This window comes from Cottoperca gobio, chromosome 5 (assembly GCF_900634415.1).
Source record: "Cottoperca gobio chromosome 5, fCotGob3.1, whole genome shotgun sequence".
NCBI classification, from domain to species: Eukaryota; Metazoa; Chordata; class Actinopteri; order Perciformes; family Bovichtidae; genus Cottoperca; species Cottoperca gobio.
The window spans coordinates 18,414,966-18,439,743 of NC_041359.1; the positions used below are offsets into that span (position 1 = coordinate 18,414,966).

Below are 24,778 nucleotides of genomic sequence, written 5' to 3' on the forward strand. Positions count from 1 at the left end.
CAGACGAGAGTGTGGTGTCAATCTTATCATCCAATTTTCAATAAAGAAAGATATTAAGCGTATTCTCCAAAATGTCAAACAACACCCTGACTGTCTTTGTCTTCGTTCAAAACCTTCAGATATTTACGTCTCTCAGTGACAGCTGCCGCTCCTGCAGCACGTGTTGCCGATGACAGAATGGTCATATGAGAATGGAAAGCACAATGCAGAATCCATATTCTGGCAACAGGGATAATAAATGTTCAGTCGTAGGTGCAGAGTGTGCAAAAGGCTGTGTGTTTTTCTCAGTTTGTCCTGTTGAGGGAGAGTGGGCTATTTAAAGCTTTAAGGGAGGAGGAATAGGTGTAACATTGACTTGGCAGTGTGGGCTGCAAAGAGTTTGCAAAGTGGGACATAACAGAGTGTCCCTCTATTCTTCCAGCCTCTACATCTTTTTTTCTCTCCCTCTCCCCATCTCTGAAGGGCGCCGAGAGACACAAGACAAGGTGCAAACCCAGAAATGTCAAGCCAATGTCAAGTGGACACAGCTTTTTTCACTTATGTCCCATTTTTCAGTCTTTTTATTTTAATCTCCAGCTATTACGTAATAAAGTCTTTCCTTTACCCCTGAGGATCTGCCGCCCACACTATGAAAGATGAGAAGGCATGCTGTTGTAACTCACGACATCAACACAAACACTGCATCGCCTTCACAGACTGAAATTGAAAATAGCCAGAAAGTTGTCATTAAAAACTGTTCTCACAACTCTGCTCTGAGAGCATCATGTGTCTGAAAAAAGCCACAGATGAGGAAATTCAGCTCAGACAAATATTTAAGCTTCTTTGGCATCAGCTGTTAATGACTCCTAACGCTGAACAAATACAACCGAGCTGAATGCATCCGACCTTATTGGGTAGGCTATGTGTGTATGATTGATTATTTGCTTCTCTCTGCATTGCTCTTGCCTGCAGCGATATTAAAGTAAGCTTGGATTATGACACTGTTGCTGTTCCATTCCAAAAAAAGAAGAAGTATTTTCCACCATTAGCCCCACAGCAAGCGTGCATCACTTGTTTTTCTAATTAATTAGCACATAGTGGATGATTAATAGTGCAACTGGACTTTAACCGTTTTTGTCTTGTTTACTCTTCAACCAGCTGAAGCCAAACATTTCCTGTTTCTTGCTGCTTTGCAGTGCCAGAAAAATCATAAACAGAAGTATGGTGAAAATACAAAAGTGAAAGTTCTCGAGTCTTGGCAAAAACTCAGTTTTAGTGTTGTATAAATATAAGTACATTTTCCACTCAGCACCAAACCAAGGCCAAATAAGAGAGGTTATTCCAATGATTCAGTGAGATGCAACGCTGCAGTGCAGGAAGTGTGGGATGATTAATACTTTTTTAATTTGAAAGGAAATTGTGTATTGTGTTTCAACCAACAGCAACAAAGGAGAGAACATTACTAACATGTGATAAAAGAGTAAAGCGACAGAGAAGGGAGAAAAGAGAATTGGGGCTAGAGAGGGAGAGCAGAGTGATGAATGATCTGTCCTCTATATAGGACGAGGTGTCTGCAACTTTTCAGGAGCCCCAGAAAGCAAACTTTCTGCCTAGTATCATTCTGGGTCAGGAAGCCTCGGGGGGAGACGAGAAGCAGAGCAGGCCTGGCCTTTCTTTGGCCGCACAGCACATCGGTCTGCACATCACTCAGTCCCTGATGTCTTCCCAACAGCTCAAAATGTGATCTGAAACACTCACCAGCTTGCCGTTTATCAGATCCGACAGCACATTGACTACATGTCAGTGCAGACTCATATAGGGGGGGCGGCTTATGTTTCCATTTTCAATGTATGTAGTGAGCTCCATCAGCAAGGACGCAGTGACAGGAAGTCAATGCCAGCCTGTACTTTAATGTGTTGTCCACCTGCCAGCTGGAGGACATGAAGAGGATAAATAGAAAACACAGACACAGACTGTTTCCATCATTAAAGCCTCTTTACTTGATTTGAAAATAATAGTTAGAAATTCAAGCTTAATAAATCATCAGGTACAGTACAAAGTCCGATACACTGATTATGTAGATCAGTGAAATCAGTGACTCATGGTTCAGTTCACGGGAAACAAAATCTCTGCACAACTGGATCTGTAGTCTTTATACAAATGAGAATTTACATTCTACGTATGTTAGGTATTTTAAACAATAATGACGTAATTGGCAACATTTAAAAAAGTATATTAAGTAAATTAAGGACAGTAGCTGAAGCCTTTGGCCTCTATGATCAAGGTACACTCATGTTTATTTTTCAGGTTCATTTATTTTTCAGTGCAAAATGCATATAAACGGTTTATTCACTGGCAGGACCACCTCCAACAACACAGTGCATGGCAAAGCTACAGACACTTCTATACATATAAAATTACACATTCGTTTATACAGCCTGCGCTTCAAAGTATTAGTCATAGAGATGCATTTAATCCAGCGTGAGAACACATGTTGAAATGAAGGCATAACTAATTCATTTTTTACAGAAGGTCAGGCCACTCCAGATTTGGGCATTTTTGAGTGAGGTTGAAATGAGTTACTATTTGTTCATCCTGCCTGCAAATGACAGTTAAATGGCTGTGGTTAAAGTGTATTTTTGTTCAGTTCTTTCTTTATGTTGTTTTTGAAATATTTGATACATTAAAAAAATAGTTGAAATCATAGAATGTATTTATTTTCCAAAAATCTAAAATCTTCCTCATGATTTAAAAGGCATGTCTCTGATTAGCTGCTGGGGGAAATACAGGTCGCATCAATGTAATGTTCCACACAGGCAGGTATCTGGGACACCGCCTCTCGTGGCTCTTAGCATCACACCTGCTGGAGCAGCAGGCAGCGGACACTGGAGGTTGTCAAAGTAGGTAATCGTGTCCCCTCACAAAGAACACAATGTCTTCTTTTTTTCAGTCCAGCCAGACAAGTTACAACTTGCAGACATAATCAGATATGTTTTTTCCCTTTATATCTCCATCTTCCGCTCTTGGTTTCACAGTCCGTTTGTAGCAGAAGAAAGGCAGAAGACTTCTATTTCCGGCAACCCACCCAGAGTAGCTGATCCTATAAAACTGTGGCTTCCTCCATGGCATTCACCCACCTGTATGAGGAGAGGAGTTTACATTAGGAGAAAACAGCATGAAGTGCAGTTTTGCTTAAAGAGTAATTTCAGTCTGCTTCACCTGAGCACTACCAATTATGTGCTTGTCAGCATGACAAATAGCTACATTATTAACTGAGCTAATTTTATAGTGTGCTCCTGAATTAGAAAGATTATAGTATTACTCTCTTGTTTCCACTTCAGACCAGTCAAGTCAAGGAGTACATGCTCTTCTGTGGGTCAGGGAAAACTATCCAATTTTGGAACTATAATGACCCAGATTCTTTTGACTCACTGAGCAATGTGAGTCCCCCCCCCCCCCAGATAATATCAGTAACAACCCTGTGAGTCATCAGAATGTCTTTTTTTAGTTGTCAATCTCTTAACATTTTGAAAGTAGCAAGGAGGCATGCTTCTCACTTTTGGGCTGTGTCGTTGTCCTCAGCTTTAAAGGAGTAATACAAAGTGTTTTTGTGGTAAAGCTGGAAGATGTTGGCCTCCCCCTCTCCGCCCTGCTTGTCAGGTAGCTTCACTGTGAAACCCAGAAGTGGTAAACTCTCGGATGCTACTTTCTCCTGCAGACAGAAAAGTCATCAGAGGAACAAAAATGGATTATAAGATTCTGTGGTGTAACTGTGGGCACTTTTAGTTATGATATCTATTAGACGTCACTGTTTAAAGGAATACTTCACCCACAAAATGATTATTTCTATATCAATTACTCACCCCGTGTTATGTTGGGTTCTTGAAGAAAACTTTAAGCACGTTTTTCTCGCATGCCTCCACGACTCGCACGAGTTGTATGAGAGCTTGTGTTTAGATGTTTTGATATAGTTTTGCTATTGTTTAAACGTTCACCTTTAATCCATCAAGACGTTTTTTGATTCTTTGTTCACCCCATGTCATGCAAGACAAACAACGTTTTCTTCAAGAACTCAAGGTAACACAGGTTAAGTAATTGATATACAGATGGTCATTTTGTGGGTGAAGTATTCCTTTAAGTGTGAATATGTGCTGCCCAGGTTGAAGGGGAGTGCATGTTTCCCCTCACCTCTTGAGCTTGGTAGGTGAAAAGCACCTTGTCTCGTATGAGGAACCACAGTCTCTTCCAGTTTCTCTTGCTCTTCTTGCTGCGCTGTAGAGTGCCACTAATGGAGCCTTCCTCTGACACGGTCACCTGCACAAAATAGGAGCAAGAGGGGACGGATAACTATCAATGTTACTTACAAAACGTTGCATAGCTGTCATCCACAAAGTCAAATATTCAGTAATTTGCACTGTGCAGTGAACAGGGCCCTGTCATGTCGCAGGCGCACCTGGTTGAAGGAAACAGTGCCTTTCCGATGTCTCCAGATGTTGGGAGGATGAATGTTTTGAAACACAGCAGAGAGAGGACGACTGGAGCGGTTTGGACGAGGGCTACTCTTAGCTGTCAGTGCAGATACATCTCCCCCTGTAGAAATACATAAATGCTTTTTAACCACAGCAGAGGACAGGGACGCAACACCTACACGGACAAACGACATGGCAGGTTAATTGCCTGAACAATACTGCGGCAGAGGCTATATCCTTTTCTGTTGAATCATAGTGAGGATATGGGACAATGGGAACATTTTTTAGAGTAAGGAAATGAATGAAAATGAACCTCAGCGTTGCAATTTTCTGTATGTTACATGCTTATTACAAAAACTGGAGAGTAATCTTTCAACCCAATTCGGTTATGTTTATTTTTGTTTGTGCTTGTTTCATACATTTCACATGATTCTCATCCAATACCCAATGTCCCTCGAACTAAACTCCGATAACTACATTATGGGGCCACTGGCACTGAAGTTATTTTAAGTGAACTAAGTAATATAGCCTACGGCTTTATACTTTTTATTCCTTCATTTTGTTTATATATATATATATGTTTTCAAGTAAAATGAACTTGTTTTTACAAAAATCTGCCAGCTCTGTCGGATTTCAGTCCATTGCAAGTGGGGCAGAATAATAGCAATACTGAATGTGTGGGCAGACTGACAATCAAAGTGATCGATGAATTGTATTCAAACAGAGTTTCCCCACCTCTCTTCTTCAGCTCGTTGTAACAGTGATCGCACACTTTAGCCATGCGGTCTTTCATGTATTTCAGTGGATATCTGTTCCTGGAGCAGCTTCGACAAACAATCTGTGTCAAACAACATGAATTCACCAGAGGCACGTTAAAAAGCACACACTCATCCAGCACACTGGTCGAAGACACAAGCTGTCGCAGTCCTCAACAGACTATTCAAAGATATTATAGAACACAGTGTTTTATTTGTGTGTGACTCACTCGTCCACAGCCATGGCAGTGGTGTCTACGGAGAGTGAGGCTGAAATCTGAGGTGCAGTTCATGCACATCATCACTTGTGAGACTGGAACAAGTGTGGGGGCTTTCTCTCCTAGAGTCAGCCGCAGACGATCTCTGGCCTGGAACAAACATACAGAAACAGAAAAACATACTAAAACACACTCTGGCCATTCTGGTTGGGTGAGGATAAGCACGACTGAGGAAAAATGTTATAAGGTTAAGGGGAAACACTGCAATTGAATTATGTAAAAATGTTAACTAATCGATATCACCATGAAACGTCCCCAGTTGGTTACTTACATTAAAGCTGCAGTTGGCAACTTAAAAAAAAACTAAAAACTTGTTGTCATATTTATTGAAACTGTCACTAGATCTTGAGAGCAAGACATGATTTTCTCTGGCTGGTGGGCGTTGTTTGGTTTTGGCTTAACTGTTTTCAACATGGTGGACCAGGTCACAAACTTTCTCATTTTACAGCTAAAATTCAGCTGTTTATTTTGGATGTTTTTCTTTCCACTAGTCTAAAAAAAAACACAAGTTATTGAACCAAAATAGCCTAAACTCTAAGATTGACCACTGCATGAAAAAAGAGTTTTGCCTGCAGTGTCTGGCAGTATGAGATGAATACAGAGAAACAGATTTTGCTCACCTCTCCTGAGCAGCTGTTGAATGTAACAGATCCCCGGGCATGTTCAGTCACAGTGCGGCTTAGAGTGTAAAACCAGTCCTCTCTTTCAATGAAGGAACTGCAAAAGAATACACAATAAATCACTACATTAGTAAATAAATACTAAAAACTAAACAAACTACGAGTTAATTTCAAGCTTTTCATTACTGTCATTATAGATATGAACTATTATTCAAACAGAACACAGTACAGTGACCCACCTTGCAGACAAAGTGATGGAGATGTCTGTTCCTTCGATCCTCAGTGCATTTTGGACATTTTCCATGATGGGTTTACTGACCTGGAACCAGTAAACCCATTAATCAAAGACCAGGAAGTAAAACTTTCAGTTAAGAAACAATACATTTTCCATTCTCACATTCTCTGTTAACTGCAAAGAGGTGAATCAATTAATTACAAATCCATATTTGTATATTATTTAATACTTTCATAGATGTAGTATTTAGACTGCCAGATTGAATTGCAAATCAACTCCTGTAGGATTTTGAAGGGAAAACATGGTTAGAAATCAAAGCGATTAGGCAACTTAATGAAAGATTCTGACCTTCAAACCAGTGAGTGGCAGATTATTCTTCAGTCTGTATTTCCCATCCTGCTGAGGGTATGTGTACAGCAGCACATCATTCATCTAAAAACAGACAGAGATAACGCTCATAATTCACAGTAAATCTGCAGAATAGACAAGTAGTTGCAGATCAAAGGACATGTTAAAAGGATTTCTTTTTAAAATAGTAAAATAGTTCAAATAGTCAGCTGCCCAGACTCCATCATGCATGTGCATCAATTCTCCAGTAGGTGGCACTGTACTACACAACTTGACTTCTGTGAGTTGACACAGTTGAATTCACACCAAACTGTGTGTATTTTTTGTCTTATTTTAGATAAAGTGGTGTTAACTTAGACCTCAAACACTAGAATGTTTTCACATTCATACACCGAAGGAGGAAAGTTTCTCTGTGTGTGGAATCTATACATTCAAAACCCCTACCTTGATTTTTTATGATCTTAAATTAATAGACAGCAAAGTAGTTGGATCATTAACTTCTGTATAATTTTTCCAGTGTGTGTTTTAATACTTTGTTATGAGACTGCAGCTCCTGCAGACTTGTTTTATGATGCTGTCTACAACATTAACAATAGCTCATAACAGGTGATCAGCGTCTGGGTGGATAAACTGGCAGGATAAAAGTTACGCAGTGATGATTACCAACATTTCTCCAGAAGAGACATTTACGAGCTTTTTTAGTGTCGAGCCCAGAACACAAATTTCAAAAACGCCACAGGAGAGAATACGCTTGATGATGTTCTATAGATAATTGGTAAAGGCGTTTAATTTCCTAATCTCTCTTAATTTGAACATTTCAGGGCTATCTATCGATGTGCAGTGTTTCCTATTCCTCTTTGATTCACTATTTTTTATCTGTGGCATTGTCACTCAGTTCACACATACAACGTTATCGATTAGATCCTTCTCCCCTCTCTCCCCGTTTACTTTGGCATGATCTTGGCCAGCTGAAGTCACTGTCTATATTTTCGGTGCTGAAGAAACATCAAACTAAAATGTTAACTGACGGAATTTAAGTCATAAAAGGTCACAGGTGCACATGGATAAGGAGCTGGTGTTGACCTTCCCTGTGCTGTCAGTAAAGAATTGGCTCAGGAAGTCAGCATTCAGAAACATCCTGCCAGGAAACCCTGCTCTTAATAGCTCAGTCTGGACATAGAAACACAGCAGACACTAAATGCATGACTCTACATTTTACACAGAGCTTTCTTAAGAACCTACAGTGGTTACATGATGAAGCAAACATATTATATAACTTAACATAGTATGACCACTTGTGTCTGTTAACTTAAAAACTACAAACAGGAAGCAATGTTTACCAAAAACAGGTGGCGGGGCTGGTGACTCTTCCTGCTGACCTTCATCAGGGTGCCCTCCTTCACAAAGACCTGATTAAAAACGCATATACACACGACCAAACTGAGCACTTCACGATTCATCTGACCATGACACATAGAGGCCATCTGCGCTAATTAATGTTGTTTTAAAAGCGGGCAGACTGGGGATTCCCAGCTGAATGATTGTGTAAAGGGTAACACAGGGTGGTGCAGGGCAGACAGGGTGGGCTGGCAAAGAAACAATGCTGTTATCTGAGTCATACCCTGCCAGGCTGCAGCAGGTCCCGCTGGCCACGAACACTATACTCTATGTTGACCAGACGCAGCAAATTCTCCTGAGACACAAAGAGAGAAAAGAACAGAAAGATAGGGGCAGAAAATGAGACAACAAAATAAGAAATTATGAGTCCATTACTTGTAATTTTCCTGTAAACCCCAAACTATTTTTTTTATGCTTGGCTATTTTCCCGGGTCTCTTTGTTTAAGACATTCAGTAGTTATCGCCTGGATCAGGCATGTTCTCCTTTAGAATGAGCCACATTACTACTGGAGCTGCTGAAGACGTAAAAAACCAAGAGCCTCTCTGTGAGTCATTTAAAGCAACACATGTCAATAACATCCGCTGCCGGATGGATTCATTGAAAACATCCTTCTTAGGAGGTGTGATTCTGTTTTGGACAGGAATTCTCACTTAGATTGTACAACATTGGGTTTGTCACCATACTCCTTTTCTATGTGTTATAAATAAAGTTGTATTAAAAAAAAAACATCCTCCGTGAGTGCAGTCAGATTCTCGTAGCAACGCAGGTCCTTGTGAATTCTCTTTCACAACTTTCCTTAAACTCATGAGGTTTTCCATCGAGGTGTGTTAACATGCTAATACTTGCTTATTAGAACTAATAAAGTAGAACTGTGGCCAATAATAATATAGCGTCATAGGTTTTTGGACATAAATCAAAGTATTAGACAAATCATGGTAATCCATCTATACTGTAGCTGTAGAGACATTTCACTAAAAAACACAAATGGGAGCTTCGTGGTGATGCTAGAGGAGACGTGAGGGGATCCATACTGTAGGATTCATCACCTGAGAATGGTAAATGTCCATAAGAAATGTTGTGCTAATCTATCATGTAGATATTGATATATTTCACTGGATAACTGAACATTTTAAACTGCTAATGGCGCTAAAGGAAAAGTCGGGGTGTCAGCCAAAGTCATAATTAGGATTTATCATCTGGGACCATGAATGTCTGTACCACACTTCGTGGCAATCCATCCAATAGTTATTGAGATGGAAACTCCTCTACGCCTTAGTAGTAGGAAAGAAGATAGGTGCAATAAAAACATTTTTTGAGTTTGATTTATACTTATATTACAACATTAGACATAGGAGAAATGTTTAAGTAAGATCATTTTGATAACTTGTTGGGGTGAAAATGCTTTCATATTTCTCCCTCTGTATATACTTAATCAAACCTGTACTGTGAAAGTGACGCTACATTTACTCAGGAAGCCGTTAACTTTTCTTCTGGAATAATCTGTTGAGGAGCTAAACTTTAGGTGGATGACTGGACAGCTATGAACATACATTTACAGAATTATAGACTTTGAACAAACAGAAACAATTCATATTGTTGGAAGTACTAAGCTAAGAGCTTCTATAGATATGTGTTTTAATGTCTGTGTGTTCAGTACAAATCAAGGTTTAGATTGAAAATAAGATACGTAAATCTGGATGTTAGTATGTTGGGTTCAAGGGTTACATATGTCTACACATGGCACTTACCCCGTGTTGTAAGCTGTCATTTGCTTGATCTGCAATGTCAGATACTACAACCACAGCAGCTGTAAGAGACAAACACACACAGAAGAATCAGGAAAGATGTGTTGACATATTAATAATCTTTTACGTCTATTTTTTTTTTACGTCTTCTTATCTGGCCAGATAATTCACTACATTAATTGTACATTCCTCCTGATGCTTTTAAAAATGCATTACAGGAATGCACTGCTGTCGTTGTTCGGTTTTGTCTTTAAAGAATAAAAGGACTACAGCTGCATTTTGTTGTGCAACCTTGTGCTGCAGAATGACAGTAAATCATCCTTGAAATATGCAAGAAGTAAACAATGAATATTCATAACATGGGATGATGAATGTCATGTGACGATTATCCTGGTCAAAATAATTGCGATTTACGATAATATCCCAATAAGAACTCAAATTAAAAATCTTAAAACGGCACTTAAACATACTGGAATAATTTTACCTTAGTACATCTTATTAATTGGCATTTGTATTGCATCACCGATAGGACTTTTTGTGAACATCCTTCTTAATGAAAAACGATCAAACAATCCTATATAAGGTAATCATAAATCATACGGACATTGTGTGAGTCTGTTCTTCCTTACATGATAATTCCTGTATTTCTTTCAGTCAGGCTCTATTTTTAATTCTCTACCATGATAGCGTGATATCGCTCGAGAGGATATTCACACTTATTCCAATAACGGTTAAGGAAACTTATTGTGAGTGTTTTTATCGTAAAATCCTATATCGTCTTATCCCTATTCATAACTGATTAGATGTTCCTGTGTAGAAAGACACCAAACATAAAACCTGAATGGAGAGCCTGGATGCGTCTACAACTCTGGAATAGGGTGGCTCCCTCATTGGAGATAAGAGATAATGTGGCTGCAACTGGCCTTCTCATGAGTTACACATTACAGTCTTCACACAGAAGAGAGCTGAAATGACTGCCTGGTGGGTTTCCACCACAAACAAACAAATCTAAATTGGCTCTCTCCATGGCAAATGAGAGCAAATTAATTCCCTAAACACACAGAGTCACAAACAGACGCCAGTAAAGCCTTGTTTATTCTTGCTGTAGCACAGTGGGGCCTCCCTCCACAGATGGCGCACAAGATACGAGAACGCACAAAAGCGGGATCGTTGCAGTACTCTCCGAAACGCCAGGGTGCGTACAAACAAAACACTCTGTGAAGAAGCACGAAGTCAACGAGTGTACCGGCAAAACGCCATCGAGTCAAGTGTTTGGAAGAAGAAATGTATTATAAAGAAAAGAAGGTTGAAAGGTTGAATATCGTCTAAATAATTTGATTCGGCTGAAATATTTACTCAAATGTAGATTTGAAAGACATCCTGGTTCTAAAGCATTTAAACTCAGATTATTTCTTTTTACATCCTGAGAGTAAATTATTTTACTTCTTAATTCAAGTTATTTGCTTTTATAAGTAGGCTATTCGTGGCAGTTTTGTCGCAGCAGCCGCCTAGTTACATACTGTAAATTCAGAGATGCATTACCAAGCGATGCGACAACTTGCGGAGCCTTTTCGCACATTATGCACAATATGTGATGACTTCGCTTTTGGCTTGCACACACTCCCGCCGGGAACACCACGGCGAGCATAAACCAGGATTAGGGCTCTCCTGTGAGTGACTGCATGATGCTGTTAGTTTACGGTACCTTGGGTGTCTTTGTATTCCTTGGAATCTGGGGAGAGGTTGTTCAGGTAATCTGTCAGAGGAGTGAGAGAAAATGAATGAGAGTCGAGAATGCAACCATCAGAAAAGATACTAAATCTCGTCCTTTACACGAGACTCACCAGTAAGCAGCATGCTGTACTGAGCCACGCGCACAATGACCTGCAGCAGTTGATGTTTCAGAGACCCAGCTGCACTCTGCTGCTAAGATATGAAAAACAAATATAAAATTCAACATTTTCACTGTACCACTGCTGCACATTAGGACCAGATTTACTGTAGAAATCTACATGAACTTTAGCCAAACAACATGACACATTAATTAAAACAGTCAAGAAGTAATAAGAAAAAAAGGGCCGCAAATAATAAAAGCTAAAAAGAGCTTTGAGCAGAACCAACCCTCATATTTTACGCGTGAACACAGACTGCTGGTCAGCACGGTGCCTCGCAGGATAACAAATGTGTGTGTGTTAGTTTGGATGGGTGCATGGGAAAAGTAGGGCTGCATCTAACAATTATTATCCATTAATCTGCCAATTATTTTCTAAATTGGTCTATAAAATGTCGGAAAATAGTGAATAGTGATTGTAAATGTCAAACCCAGTTTCTCAAAGTCCAAGGTGATGTCTTTAAATGTCTTGTTTTGTCGGTCCAAAACCCAAAGATATTCAGTTTAATATGATATAAAAAAGATGAAAGCAGGAAATGACTTTAACGATTGATCGCTTATCAAAATAGTTGGCGATTCTTTTCTGTCGATCGTCTAATCTTTGCAGCCCTAGTGAAAAGACAGCAGTCTCTATTTATCGACGCCCTCTTTTTCAATAATCACTTTATTATAATAAGTTAATTCTCAGAGAAAACATGCCCAGCTCTGCAAAGACCTTCTACCAAGTCTTCTCCTCGGTGGTCTATAAAATGGAGGGAAAATATTGAAAACTCCTTTGTCACTGGCTGGGTGAAATTTGATTGTAAATCAAACAGTGGATAGTGAACAGCTGCAATCTCCCCGTTGAACTGTAAAGCATAATATCGTATATCCTATTTTCTTAATAATAAACTTAATAGCTTCCCTGGCTGACTGCTTTTAAAAACACTGTCTTGTGTCTGCTCATTTAATTGAGGCTAATTATAACTCCTCACTAAAGTGGATATGTTGGGGAAGCAACTTACATCAATTTTAAGATCCCCCTGTTTTTAAAGAGACGTTCTTTGGCTAATTGTTGTGCTGAGTGGCTCGAACTGAATGTATTAGTTCTTAACATCTAAACATGCGGCCTATATTTTTCCTTTGGGTGTCATCACAGTTTATTTTAACAGCCATGAACACTGTGTAGTTGTTGCTTTAAATGAAATCACTACTTTTAATCACTTAACTGCCTACCTTTAGCTTGAACCTTTGTAAGGTTTACATCTTTTGCTTTTAGTCACAAGTGCTTTCTTCTCTCTCACATGCACAGAAGCCAATACCACACACTTAGCCATCGCCATCTCTGCTACCATGGAACACGCACTTCATCTTTGTCATTGCACACAAACAGACACACTGAACTCTGCTGATAAGAGATAATGTGCAGAGATAAGTGAGGCTCTTGATAACTATCAAATATAGGAGGTTGAAAGCAAAGTTTCACGGTTATTTTTTTATCAAAACCTCTGTAGCCTTTCACCACCTCGTCAAGTGTTTTATATAAAATATTTAAATGATTCCAAACGTGCCCAGTAGTCATGTTTTCCCGTGGTTTACACATTTAAGCAGTGAGCACAACCGTTACATGAAATGTCCAAAAAATGCAAGTACATGTTTTTCATGAACGCTGGAATATAAACTACGAATTAGTGACAACACAGTGGAAAGAAGAGGAGGAGAACGGGTGAGGAAGAGGAGGACGAAAAGCTAACAGGGCCAGATTTCTCTTTCTGAAGAGGCAGCAAGAGTTTCACATGTCATGTGTACAAAATACACATAAACTGTGTTCCGTGACTGTATTTGTTAACCAGAATAGGTCATTCGATAAAAACAAAACAAAATGTGTCTATAAAAGAACCTAAATATTGCTGCTTATGGTCATGTTATGTGTGTGTATAACTTTGAGATGGTACTGTTTCAACTGTTACATTTTCATTGACTGCATTGTGTGTTGCATTACGCGTTATGTGTTTTTAGTGAGAGAAGCACAGTCTGACCTCAAACTGGTGAACAATGGCTGCAAAGGCAGGTGAAGTTCGACAGCTGTCCTCCAGCAGGTTCATACTGCGATCGTAGTGGCCGATATAAGTGGTGAAAACCAAGAACTCTGCTTTTCTTGACAGGTAGATGTCTGCAATCCTCTGGCACTCCTCCCTGAATGATGGGGACACAGAGGTGAGGAGGATGGAGGAGAAGCGGTGTGGAAGGTAATTCCTTTTAGCATGCGTCTGCATCTCAGTAATAACAGCGTTGGACAGTGTTCGTGTCTCACCAGTGTCGGATTCGATTCTCTAGCTCGGTGAGGATTCGGCGGTGCAGGGTGTAAACATCAGGCAGCTCATTGAGAATCTCTCGAAGCCTCTCTTCGTCCAACACAGGTTCCCCCTCGTCCCCAACTGCCGCCCCCACTGCTTCCCGGAAGTCCTGGCACACGGGTGAGTGTGGAGAGATGGTTCGTTTTCATAGTTTAAGTTTAAAACCTCACTAAACTCACAATTTCTGCATTTCTCCCCTGTTTTTCCATCCCTTTTTTGTTTCAATAGTGTAACAAGATAATATCTGACAGCATGAAGTACATGAGTTATTATATCAAGAAATCTCATCATTGATAAGAACACTGGAGCAGCGCTGGTGTAGGTCAGTGTTTCTCAAATGGGAGTATTCCAGGGGTACGTGAGATTATTTTAAAACCCAAGTTAATTAAAAGAATATCAGTTATGCATAGTTCCTAAAATAATGATAGAATAAATAGTTCAATAAACATTTTTTAAATGTAAGTTCTATAAACGTCATTTTATATTCAATATTCCTGTTTTCAAACGCTGTCCTAAACTCTCAACTACTACATTTTGTTCAAAGGGGGTACATTATTGAAAACAAGTTTGAGATACACTACTCTAGGTCACAAGCTTAATCCTCACACAAGAGGAAAGCATTTAGGAAAGGGAAGTGAGAGGGCAGCACCTCCCTCATTATCACTGCCGAGGAGCCCTTGAGCAAGGCCTAGAAGCACGTACTGCACAAGCCAACAGATCAGACGGTGTTTGTAATGTGCAGCTTTTAGTGTGTTGAGGAAAGGTTCCAGGACATTTGTGCTCAGTGAATCTACTCAGACACACGACATAAATAGCATTTAATAAAAGTGAATTCCTACGGAGCTCAGACAGCTTACTGTAGCTTCATGTAGAATCTACTTCCCTCCCACAGAGAATATCTTGATACATACCTGAGAAAGTTATAGCAATAGTAAATTTGAAAACAAATATAGATGCATCACTTACTTCCTGGAGGAGCTTGAGGGCTTTCACATGTCTGTGGACAGAGAAAAGAAAATACAAACACAACAGGGAAGCTTTGATTAGTTTTGATTAGCAGAGATGTTTCATAAGGGAAATAAGTTAATAAGTACATGTAACTTACAATCTCTCTGTATCCACCAGCTCTTTCGCGATGTAAAAGGCTCTGGATCGACCATCAGGCTGTAAACAATCATATTATTTACTTGTAATGAGCCCAGGGTTAGGAAGAGCTGAAGCATTTTGGCTCCAGTTCAATAAATATAGCTGGCTCCCCTCCCCGCATCGTCTCCAAGGGGCAATGAAATTCTAAATAATGAGGACAGCCTTGTAGTAGCCCATTAACCTTCATTAACCCGCATTAAAATCCTGGCTTGTAAGGGCCATTTTGCAATTGCCCAAGGTGAAAAACAGTTCACTTTGTTTTATCTGTTGCATTTTTCTTCTTCACATATGTCGTTATTTCTACAAAACAAAACAAATGAAATAACTTTTTAAAGGGATAGTGGCTAACACGTACCTCGATGTAAACAGTAGATGTAACAACATTGTCAATGAATTAAAGTAATAAACTTGAACATTTTAATGTCTACTATTCATTATGTAGTCATTATCTACCGCTTAATGAGGTAACACAATGGTGATTGAGCCAATGACCCACTGATGAAAGATCTTGCATTTGCAGTAATATGAACTGCGGCGACATCCCGGGAACTACTGAACCCAGACTGGTTGGATCTCTCTTATCCATCTTCAAGATTGTAACTTTAACTAACAATAAAGTTACTTTTTCTAAAGGAAATCTAAAGTTTCACAACAGGAATGTTTACTTCTAAAACATGTTAAATATAAATATTGATTTCCACACAAATTCAACACATTAGTTTGAACTAACCTGTCTGTCATAGATGCTGTCTGCACCTCCCTCTTCTTCCTCTGAGGTGCGTCCTTGGTCTTCCTCACCCCCCGTCTCTCCACCGACATCACGCACTGAGACAGTCGGTGGAGCGAAAGGCACCGAGCACACGTTGTAGGCTTCTGTATAGGCACTGGTGAGGAAGAAGGGGTGCTATGGTGAAATATAGCATGCATACAATACATGCATACATCAAGTAATCAGGTCATTATAATTTCTGAGGATTGAGCAGCAAACACTTCAGATGCATTCTGACATACAAAGTCAAACTAGTCAAATCAGTCTTAAACTTCTGAATTACAGTACATGTATAGTGTAGTGGATCCCTCATGTCTGTAAAGTAAACATGAAGCCTATTACAAAGGCTGGAAACAAGGGGAAACCGCTAGCCAGGCTCTGTCCAAAGGTAACAACAATCTGTACATCAGATTATATCAGATTATATCTCAAGACAAAAGAAACATAATAAAAAAACTTGTAAAAGAGAAATACATGTTCTTTTTCCCCCTTTAATCATATTGTAGGGCTGCGTATTTGATGCCTTTAAAGTATAGGTCAAAAGTAAAACCCAGTACCTGTAGTATCCAAACTTCTCCAGTCAAACGATACCTGCATTCGATTCATTTTGTACCCAGATCTAAAAAGAATGACTATTTGTATGGTTTTGCTCCGAGCCAATCACTGCATGGCTCAGTGGTTTAACGTGTGACAATAAATCAGATGAATTTAACCATACGAGCCATCTTTAAGGTCCTTTATGGTTGTCTACATTGAAATATCAATATAATAAACATGCAGTGATAGAAGAAAATGTGAATGGATAAAACATTGCAGTTCTAGAGAAACCAATAAAATGATCCTGAGAGGCCTGTAGTGACAACTGTTCCCAACGAGGGATGCATTCGGGTATTTTATGCTACGAGATTCTCTTCTGCAGCCCAAATGAATATGCTAATGGCTGCGGCTCAGTGGGCAGTGTAAGCTATGCAAATACAAACACGTCCTTAAGTTACAGTAGTGATGTAGTAGTCCTCTATGTGACCAATTGCCTTGCCAATGTTCCTGTTTTACTCCAAGCATCGTTGAATTTCACCCCACTGAGATGCAAATTAGGTACGTATGAACAACATATGTGAGCAGTTCAGATCTCTGCATCTCACACATTAGAGCTGCATGGCCCATTACAGCTCACTGTCTCAAACTTTGGATGAGATACCAGGGGGTGTTTGAACCACAAACTACATGCACGGTTTCTATATTAGTCTTTTATATCACCCCCACAGAAACGGCCTCTGTAACCCTTACGGTCCTGCTACGAGGGCTCAAGGCGAAATCTGTGGAGATAAATTACAGAAGGAGATAAAAAAAATATCCATTTTCTTTTTGCCTGAGGTTCATTGGTGAGCCTGTATCTGTTCCGGTGATAGCACTGACTCTGCTGTCCATTATGATATTGCATTGCTGTGATTAGAGGTGCTGTGTTTACTGGTTTACTAGTGTGGAAAAATGATAATCATACCACTGTCTTTCTTTAGTATTAGAATAGAAAGCTCAAAGACATGAAAAGTTTGCAGTTTGTTTTACCGAACTTTGAAGTCTTTCATGGCCTAACATTAGTAATCTAACAAAACAAATATCTAAAATCTAAATACTACAAGTGCAATTATGATCATTGTGAAGCCAGAAAGTCAACATGAGTCGATGTTTACCTATACATATTCAAAAGAATGTATCACACTATATGGTAGTATCACATAAGTATAATTTTACTCTAAATAAGGTGAAAAGAATCACATACTTTTCCAACAGTGGAATTGTATAGGATTTAAATTCATGTGTACAAATAACAATTAAACATAGAATGAATTGATAAAATTAAGATGTTGTATTTACTTGTATTTATTGTACTTCGTGTGTATTTTGTCTGTTTAGAAATACAAAATATTAAGTTTTAATATCAAACAAAATGTCTGTCTTTTAGAGCCTTTGTTGTACAGTTTTCTCTTGCACACACAACCACAATGGTAAACATGATGATAGGGAAGCACTGCAGTGAACAACTGCTGACTACAGAACACACAAAGATTTCTTTTCCTCAGCCTGTTGTTTCTATAGAAGAGCAATGACTCCAAAATGATCTGACTATTAATCATCCGGAGCGGCCTGTATGATATGGGCACAGCTAACAGGAATGCAGGGGGGGATGGGATAATGTCAGCGCAGCATGGCTGATCATACCGACAAATAACAACACAGCAGGGAGGTGAGAGGCTCTACTTACAGCATCAACACTAGGGCCTGTTTTTACACCTAAAAAGATGATTTATGAATGAAACTAGCCTGTTTTCACTTCGATCCAAAGAGACCACCTCACCTCCAACACCACCTCCAGCGTTTCCTTCACTACCACCCAACATGCCCCAACAACACACTGATGCCTCATGGCTGAGGCTTAGTTCATCTCCCTGCATAGCATGAGGGAAGCTACTCTTCCCTACCACTGATCACCACTTCTATGTCTGCTGTGATCGCAGCGTCAGGGGACTCAACATAATAAATAGTTATAAATCCTCCTCCCCAGGGGCATTGTTAAACCCACACAGTGGCCGAGAAGTAATAAGACTTGTGCTCCATGTAGAAGATGGCAAGGATCACTAATATGTCCAGATGCATCCATCTACATGACACACAAGTTTTATCCACACAAGGGGCATGGCTCTGTCAGTCGATCGGGTGGTCCTTTGATCTAAAGTGAAATATCTCAACAATTATCTGATTTAGGGCCATGAATTTTGTACAGATGTTCATTTGCCCCAGACGATGAATCCCAACGACTTTCATTTTCATTACGCTAACTTATGCTTCCTCGCATCCTCTCTCCTCACGTGACTTGGAAATCTTTCCAAATGCACCTCGAAGAGACAAGGAGGGAGGAGGCTTCTGGAGGAGCTAAGAGCGAGGAAACACTGAAGACTTTGTCTCCTCCGTCCTCGCGTCTCTTCCTCACATCCTTGCTGGGAGGAGCTAAGACGCGAGAGTATGAAGCGAGTAAGGGAAGCAAGGAGACACGTTAAGCATAATAAAAAGCACCCCTAGACTTTTCTCTACCACCATCATCAGATCAAAACGTTCAAATGTTACAAATGTTAGCATGCTAACACTCTAAACTAAGATGACTATGGTAAAGATTATAATCGTCACAGAGCTGCCAGCATGGCTGTAGACTCTTTGTTGTCTTGTTTACATACCTTTCTGTTTCCTCTTCAGGTGACTGAGTTTTACTCTTGAACCCAGGGAGGCTGCTCATGTCCACGTAACCATCAGTGTCGTTGGCAGAGGACAGCACCCGTCTGGGACGGTCAAAGAAGTCTGTGAACTGCGGCTGTCGGACGGGCCTCTGCTGTGGGACCTGAAGGTTTTCGTAATCCGAACTGATGGCGGGAACATTCTCGTAGTCTGAGGTATCTGCGTTTGGGAAGGAGATGGAGCGAGGCTTGCTCAGGGGAAGAGGTGTGAAAGGAACACGGGAGCGGTCCTCAAAGGACTCCACCCGGACGACATTGCGATTGAGAAAGGCCACAGAACTTCCTTTTATTTTGCTATCCCTGTAGAGCAAGAAGGTGGAGGCCGGCTCGGATGAAACATGAGGTTTACAAACAAAGCGTGAGTTGAGCTGTGGAGAGCTACTGATGCTGTGTCTATCTAGATCCAGCAGTCTGCTGGGAGTGTGGACGCTGGACTCAGCTGAAGACTTAAACAAGGACGGGTTAACATCCACCACAGGCTTGCTCTCTGTCTTTCGCCTAAATTTAAGCATCAGGAAACGCTTAATGGAGGATTTCTTTTTCCTGTTTTTCTCTGAAGCGTCTCCTTCAATGAAAAGCGAGGGGGAACTCTTTGTGATGGGCCTCTTGGTGATGTAGGCCAACTCAAACGGAGGAGGGATATCCACTACAGATGTGGGAGTGGAAAGGCCACTGGATGACAGAGGTGAGCACCGTGAAAAGCTTCCAGATGAACAAATGGCACCTCCCTGTCTTGGGGATCCATCCCTATAGCTGTAGACACCCAGAGGCATGTCCTGTCCCTCCATGGAGAGGGAGCGGGGGTACAGGGACAAATAGTGGGGTTTGCCGTAGCTCTTGTGCCGCGTTGAGCTCATCATGGGGCTGCTGCTCAACGCAGGTTGTCCAAATCCACTAAGATAGGGCCTCTGAATGAACTGCATCTCAGCCACGTTATTATTAATGCGGTGTGACATTGAGCGGGAGCACGTCTCTGTTGTCCTCTCATGAAAAGGAAAAACATTTTCCCCCTCTGAGCTGTGCCCTGGCTCCTCATAGAGATGTTCATCACTGATGTCCTGCTCCGTGTCAGAGGTGTTGTCCAGAAACGGTACTATGTGACCCTCCAGGTCTTCCTCAAAGACATCAGAGTCACTCGGCGAAAGCAGATGGCTTTCCGAAAGAGAAGATGTCAGCGAGGTGTCGGTGTCTGTCGGCACTGAGATGGATACCAGCCTGAACCTTGGGTGGCAGTCCATCTGATCGAGAAAGGCCTCTGCTGTCTGAGCTTTGGGTTCTTCTGTCCTTCTCTGATATGTTTTCACCTTGTTTTCATCACGGTGGTAGCTGCTGAGCTCAAGACTGTTACCAACCTCCACGTAATCCTCTGAGGAAACAAATTCTGTTTGTCCATTTTCTGCAGTTTTCTCATATTTCCCGGCCGATACTCCGCTGCTGTTTACAGATGGAAGTGGACTCGGTGTTAGTCCATGAGCTTTTTCATTCCTTGGCATCATCTCTCTGTTAATAATGTCCTCTGAAGAGACGTAATAAGGCTCGTGAGTTAGATCATAATCTGCAGCAACATGTCTCTTAGCTGTGTCACAGACCTGTTCCTGGTCTTCGGGGATAAAGTCATAAAAACTAATGTTCTGTAAGTTTTCGCCCTTTTCCTCCATTTTATGGCCACATCTAAACTTCAGGATGTTACAAGTGATGCCACAATCAGAGGCGGATTCCTCTTCTTTCTCCTCCCCAGTCTGTTAGAAAGATGTGTGTATCAGTGTCCTTCATGTTTTTATTGCTGAGGAGACCAGGTTCGTCTGTGAGGGACTCAGTTAAATCATCTGCTGTACAGTCACCTGTTTCATCCTCCTTGAGCTTTTCCTGCCTCTCCCTCATGGCTCGATTTTCAGCAGAATAGCAGCCTGCCTCCTCATCAATGCTATTAACAGAAATGTCTCCCACTGAGAGGCCATCAGTGTCGGCCAGCGCCTCGCCTGCGTCACAACCTTCGGCATCCATATCCTCCGTCACGTCTGTGTCAACCATCTCCACCACAGTCCTCAGAGTCAGCTGTGAGTCCAGCATCACTGACCCAAAGTGTTTCTATGGAGTCCACCTCCTCTGTAAGAGCACTGTCAGTTAACCTCCAGTCCTCGTCCATCTTCTGAATCATGTCTTCTTCCTCTTCCTTTTCCTCCTCTGTCACCTCTCCGTCCTCCGCACCCTGAGCATCTCTTTGCGGTGATTTGAGTATGCTGCTGTTAAATTGTTTCTCTGCTGGCAACCTGTCTGCAACCACTTTGCTTGGACCACTTTCTGTCTCGTGCTCTTCGTCAATCTCGCCATCTGAATGAAGCAAGCTGCCATTGATGCATCCTCCCTGGTTGCCATTAAGCTCTGGTGTGACTTTAGGTTTTGGGGCTATAGAGGGTTTGGGACCCCTGGCTGCAGACATGAGAGGGGAGGGCAGCTTCAGGCTGGCGTGACAAACAAATCTTGGCTTTGGAGCAACAGAAGGCTTGGTGCAGTCTGAAAGAACAACAGGAAAAGGAAACTGTAAGATTACGCACTTTAAAATAGCTTACAGGTCATTTGTATTGTGTTCCTGTGACCTAAAACTGCTCAAAAATTCTAACTTCACACATAATAAAATGTTAATATTGTTAGATGATCATTGTCCTGTGGTATCAGTTTGATCATTTTCTTCACAAGATGTGCACAATATTTGTTAAGGAACTGATGTTGCAACTTATCAAATGTAGATGAGCTGGAAGCTTTCCTCATACTTTCCAGAAAGAGCTACCCAAAACTAAAAATGTGGTTATGAAAGGACATTATAAGGGACTTAAAATGAGTAATGTTTGCTTTTACATCCTTTGAGAAAGAATACAAAAATATCTAAGGGATTTCCCTGACTCACTTCCGGTGATTCAAGCAAGAGAAACCCCTCTCAGACTGCATTTACTGCTTTGAGAATAATACTTATATATACAGTGTCAAAACAGTAACGCATGTAATTCATAAACATTTTATGCATTTAACTCAAGCACAACATATGATCATATTCAAAGGACCTGAGCTATTAAGGAAAATGTGGCTTACCATACTATAAGTAGTTTTGTTAATGGTCATTGGACCTGTGGGTGACTGCAATGATTGCTTGAGTTTTTACACCCATAAATGTAATTAGAGCATTAGAGCTAAATCACGTTGATAGCTCTTTAAAAAAGTGAATAATTAACCTAACATAACCTCTGCTCTGATATTAACACTGCGTTAAACACTTTGGTTTGCTTCACATCCTGTTCTACTCGCAGGAATGTACACAATAAGTCCAATATTAGAAGATGTAATACAAACTAAGACTCTATGTCTAGCTCTATGCTTAATACTCACTTTCTCAAAATATACTAAATGTCGAGCACACATAGGAATAAATGGTTTGGTTCAAAACCACACTTGTCCATTGAAATAAATCTCACCTGTGTTCATTTTTGCGATGCGACCATCTCCAACATCTTGTCCACGAAAGCAGCTTCGGTACACAAAATGTTAAATAACGTGTAAAAACGGAGCCAAACTCAGCTGAAGTGTGTAATCACAGAGTGAGTGAGTCTGACTGAACAGCAGCTCTGTCTAATCTTCCTCTGAGAGGGAAAACGCTGCTCAGCTGATCGTGTGTGCGTCCTACAGCGCGCAGGACGCGACTGGAAACCAAATGGAGAAAAAGAAAGAAAGAAGATGAAGCAAAGAAGCTCGACCCGCACAGCACAGAGCAGGAAGTTACAGCAGCAGCAGGCCCAGTCAAGTGTTGATTAACATTAACCTACTACTAAGGGCTGCTTAGTACTTTTAATATACAGCATAAGGTAAAATGTTAGGGATGTGGATATTTAAAGTGTCAAAGTGAGTTAAAAATCTGTCATATTTCAGACATTAGCCTCCCCCTAATTTATAACAACCTGTAAAAACTTTTCTTGATCACACACCAGACTACATGTGAAAACTATAACTTTTATGATAGAAAATAATAGAAATAATGCTGCCACTTTCTAATAAGACACTTCTTTATGTAAGTGTAAGTATGTGAGTTATAAATAATTGCTTTATTACTGGTGGATAAATCGTTTAATAATGCTTTTTGGATTAGTCTTCATCCTTTAGTAAAAACAGCTTTTCGGTTGCCAGGTTGTTAAAAGTGTGTTTGACTACCAACATGCGTAACTGCAGACTTGATGGATAAAAAACTATTTGTTAATGACTTTAAATTAAAATTAAATGTGTTGTAAATTAGTGTAAACACAGTGCATCTGGTCATCAATGGATATTTATAATTGCACACCCAACTATACTAATATGTATTGCTACATTATTAGTGAATAGAAAGGATAAACACCAAGCAAAGGGATTTCACAACATGGCAACCCAAAGGTTGTTCTTATAAATGGCTTATAACTGTTCTATAAAACATTAGTAAATTATTTATTAACTATAAAAGTGGTACCACAATTGTATTTTTCACCTTAGAAAACACAAGATTACTTTACTTTACATCCATTAAATCAAAGGTTCCCCAAAATGCTTTCACAATGTCTGCCGGACACCATCTTACATTAAGATCAGACGAGAACAATATATTCTTAGTTGTTTCTGGATACAATCATCAAAAAGTTATATATCTCAGTTTGTCTGATCACGTCTCATTAAAAAAGTTAATTATGTGTGATTTCAAACCATCCTTGCTTCCCTGTCTGATCCGTGTACTACAAGCTCTTTTCTACATAACAGGAAACTGCTCTCCCTGTTTCCTGCACAGCCCAACTTCACATCCTCAGCAGTGTATGGACATCAGGATCACATGTAACCCCTCTGTGCATTGACTGTGACTCACTGGGGGTGAAGTAAGGGAAGCTATTCTTACTCTTGAATTGTGATCAGCTGCTGGAGATTTATTACACTACAAACATATATGCTGTGTGTCAGAGATTCAATAGCAACAAACAGAAGCATAAAAATGAGGAGCGGCTCTGATAGGGGGCGGGTATGGGGGGGGTCAGTACAGCAGTAGGAAGGGAAAAAGGGAGCAACATGATTTGGTGCCATTCGCATTGATAAACGGACTGACCTCACACCTTTAAATAACCCTTTTTTAAAAGAGCGTGATAAAAATGTAATCCCAGTGTTACACACAGTAAACTACACATCGCTCTAAAATAGGCTAATCCTGGTCAAACAGCACAGAAGAGTCCTCCTGGTAAACTGAAGCTTTCCCCGACACCACCCAGAGGCTCTCTGCGCTGATGAGGCTGAACAACACAATGAACAATCTCGCCTTAAATTTGTATGCATCACACTTTAAGGTCAAACATCAATCCACAGCTACACAAGGGAATCCATACACATCAGTCCACAGCTATAGTGGCATATTACTGTAAATATGTTGTACTGTGTGTCTGTACTACACACAAAATGCAAAACCTGCAACAAAAATAAACACACTAACTCATCCTAATTAGTTTAAGCAGTGAGGTCCCAG

At 40.4% G+C, this 24,778-nt stretch overlaps 1 protein-coding gene across 1 annotated transcript; it reads right to left on the bottom strand.

The window, feature by feature from the left end:
* Positions 1-1,978: 1,978 nt before the first annotated feature.
* fgd5b (FYVE, RhoGEF and PH domain containing 5b) lies at positions 1,979-22,927 on the bottom strand. The gene is given in 23 exon segments (XM_029432760.1): positions 1,979-3,116; positions 3,537-3,691; positions 4,168-4,293; positions 4,433-4,569; positions 5,184-5,286; positions 5,434-5,571; positions 6,102-6,198; positions 6,341-6,420; positions 6,685-6,768; positions 8,025-8,093; positions 8,306-8,377; positions 9,832-9,890; positions 11,534-11,584; positions 11,673-11,754; positions 13,738-13,894; positions 14,013-14,164; positions 15,022-15,052; positions 15,161-15,219; positions 15,932-16,085; positions 19,201-20,993; positions 20,995-21,297; positions 21,299-21,771; positions 22,725-22,927. Coding segments are annotated over 23 exon segments (4,422 nt in total). The 5' UTR covers positions 22,735-22,927; the 3' UTR covers positions 1,979-3,079.
* Positions 22,928-24,778: the final 1,851 nt, after the last annotated feature.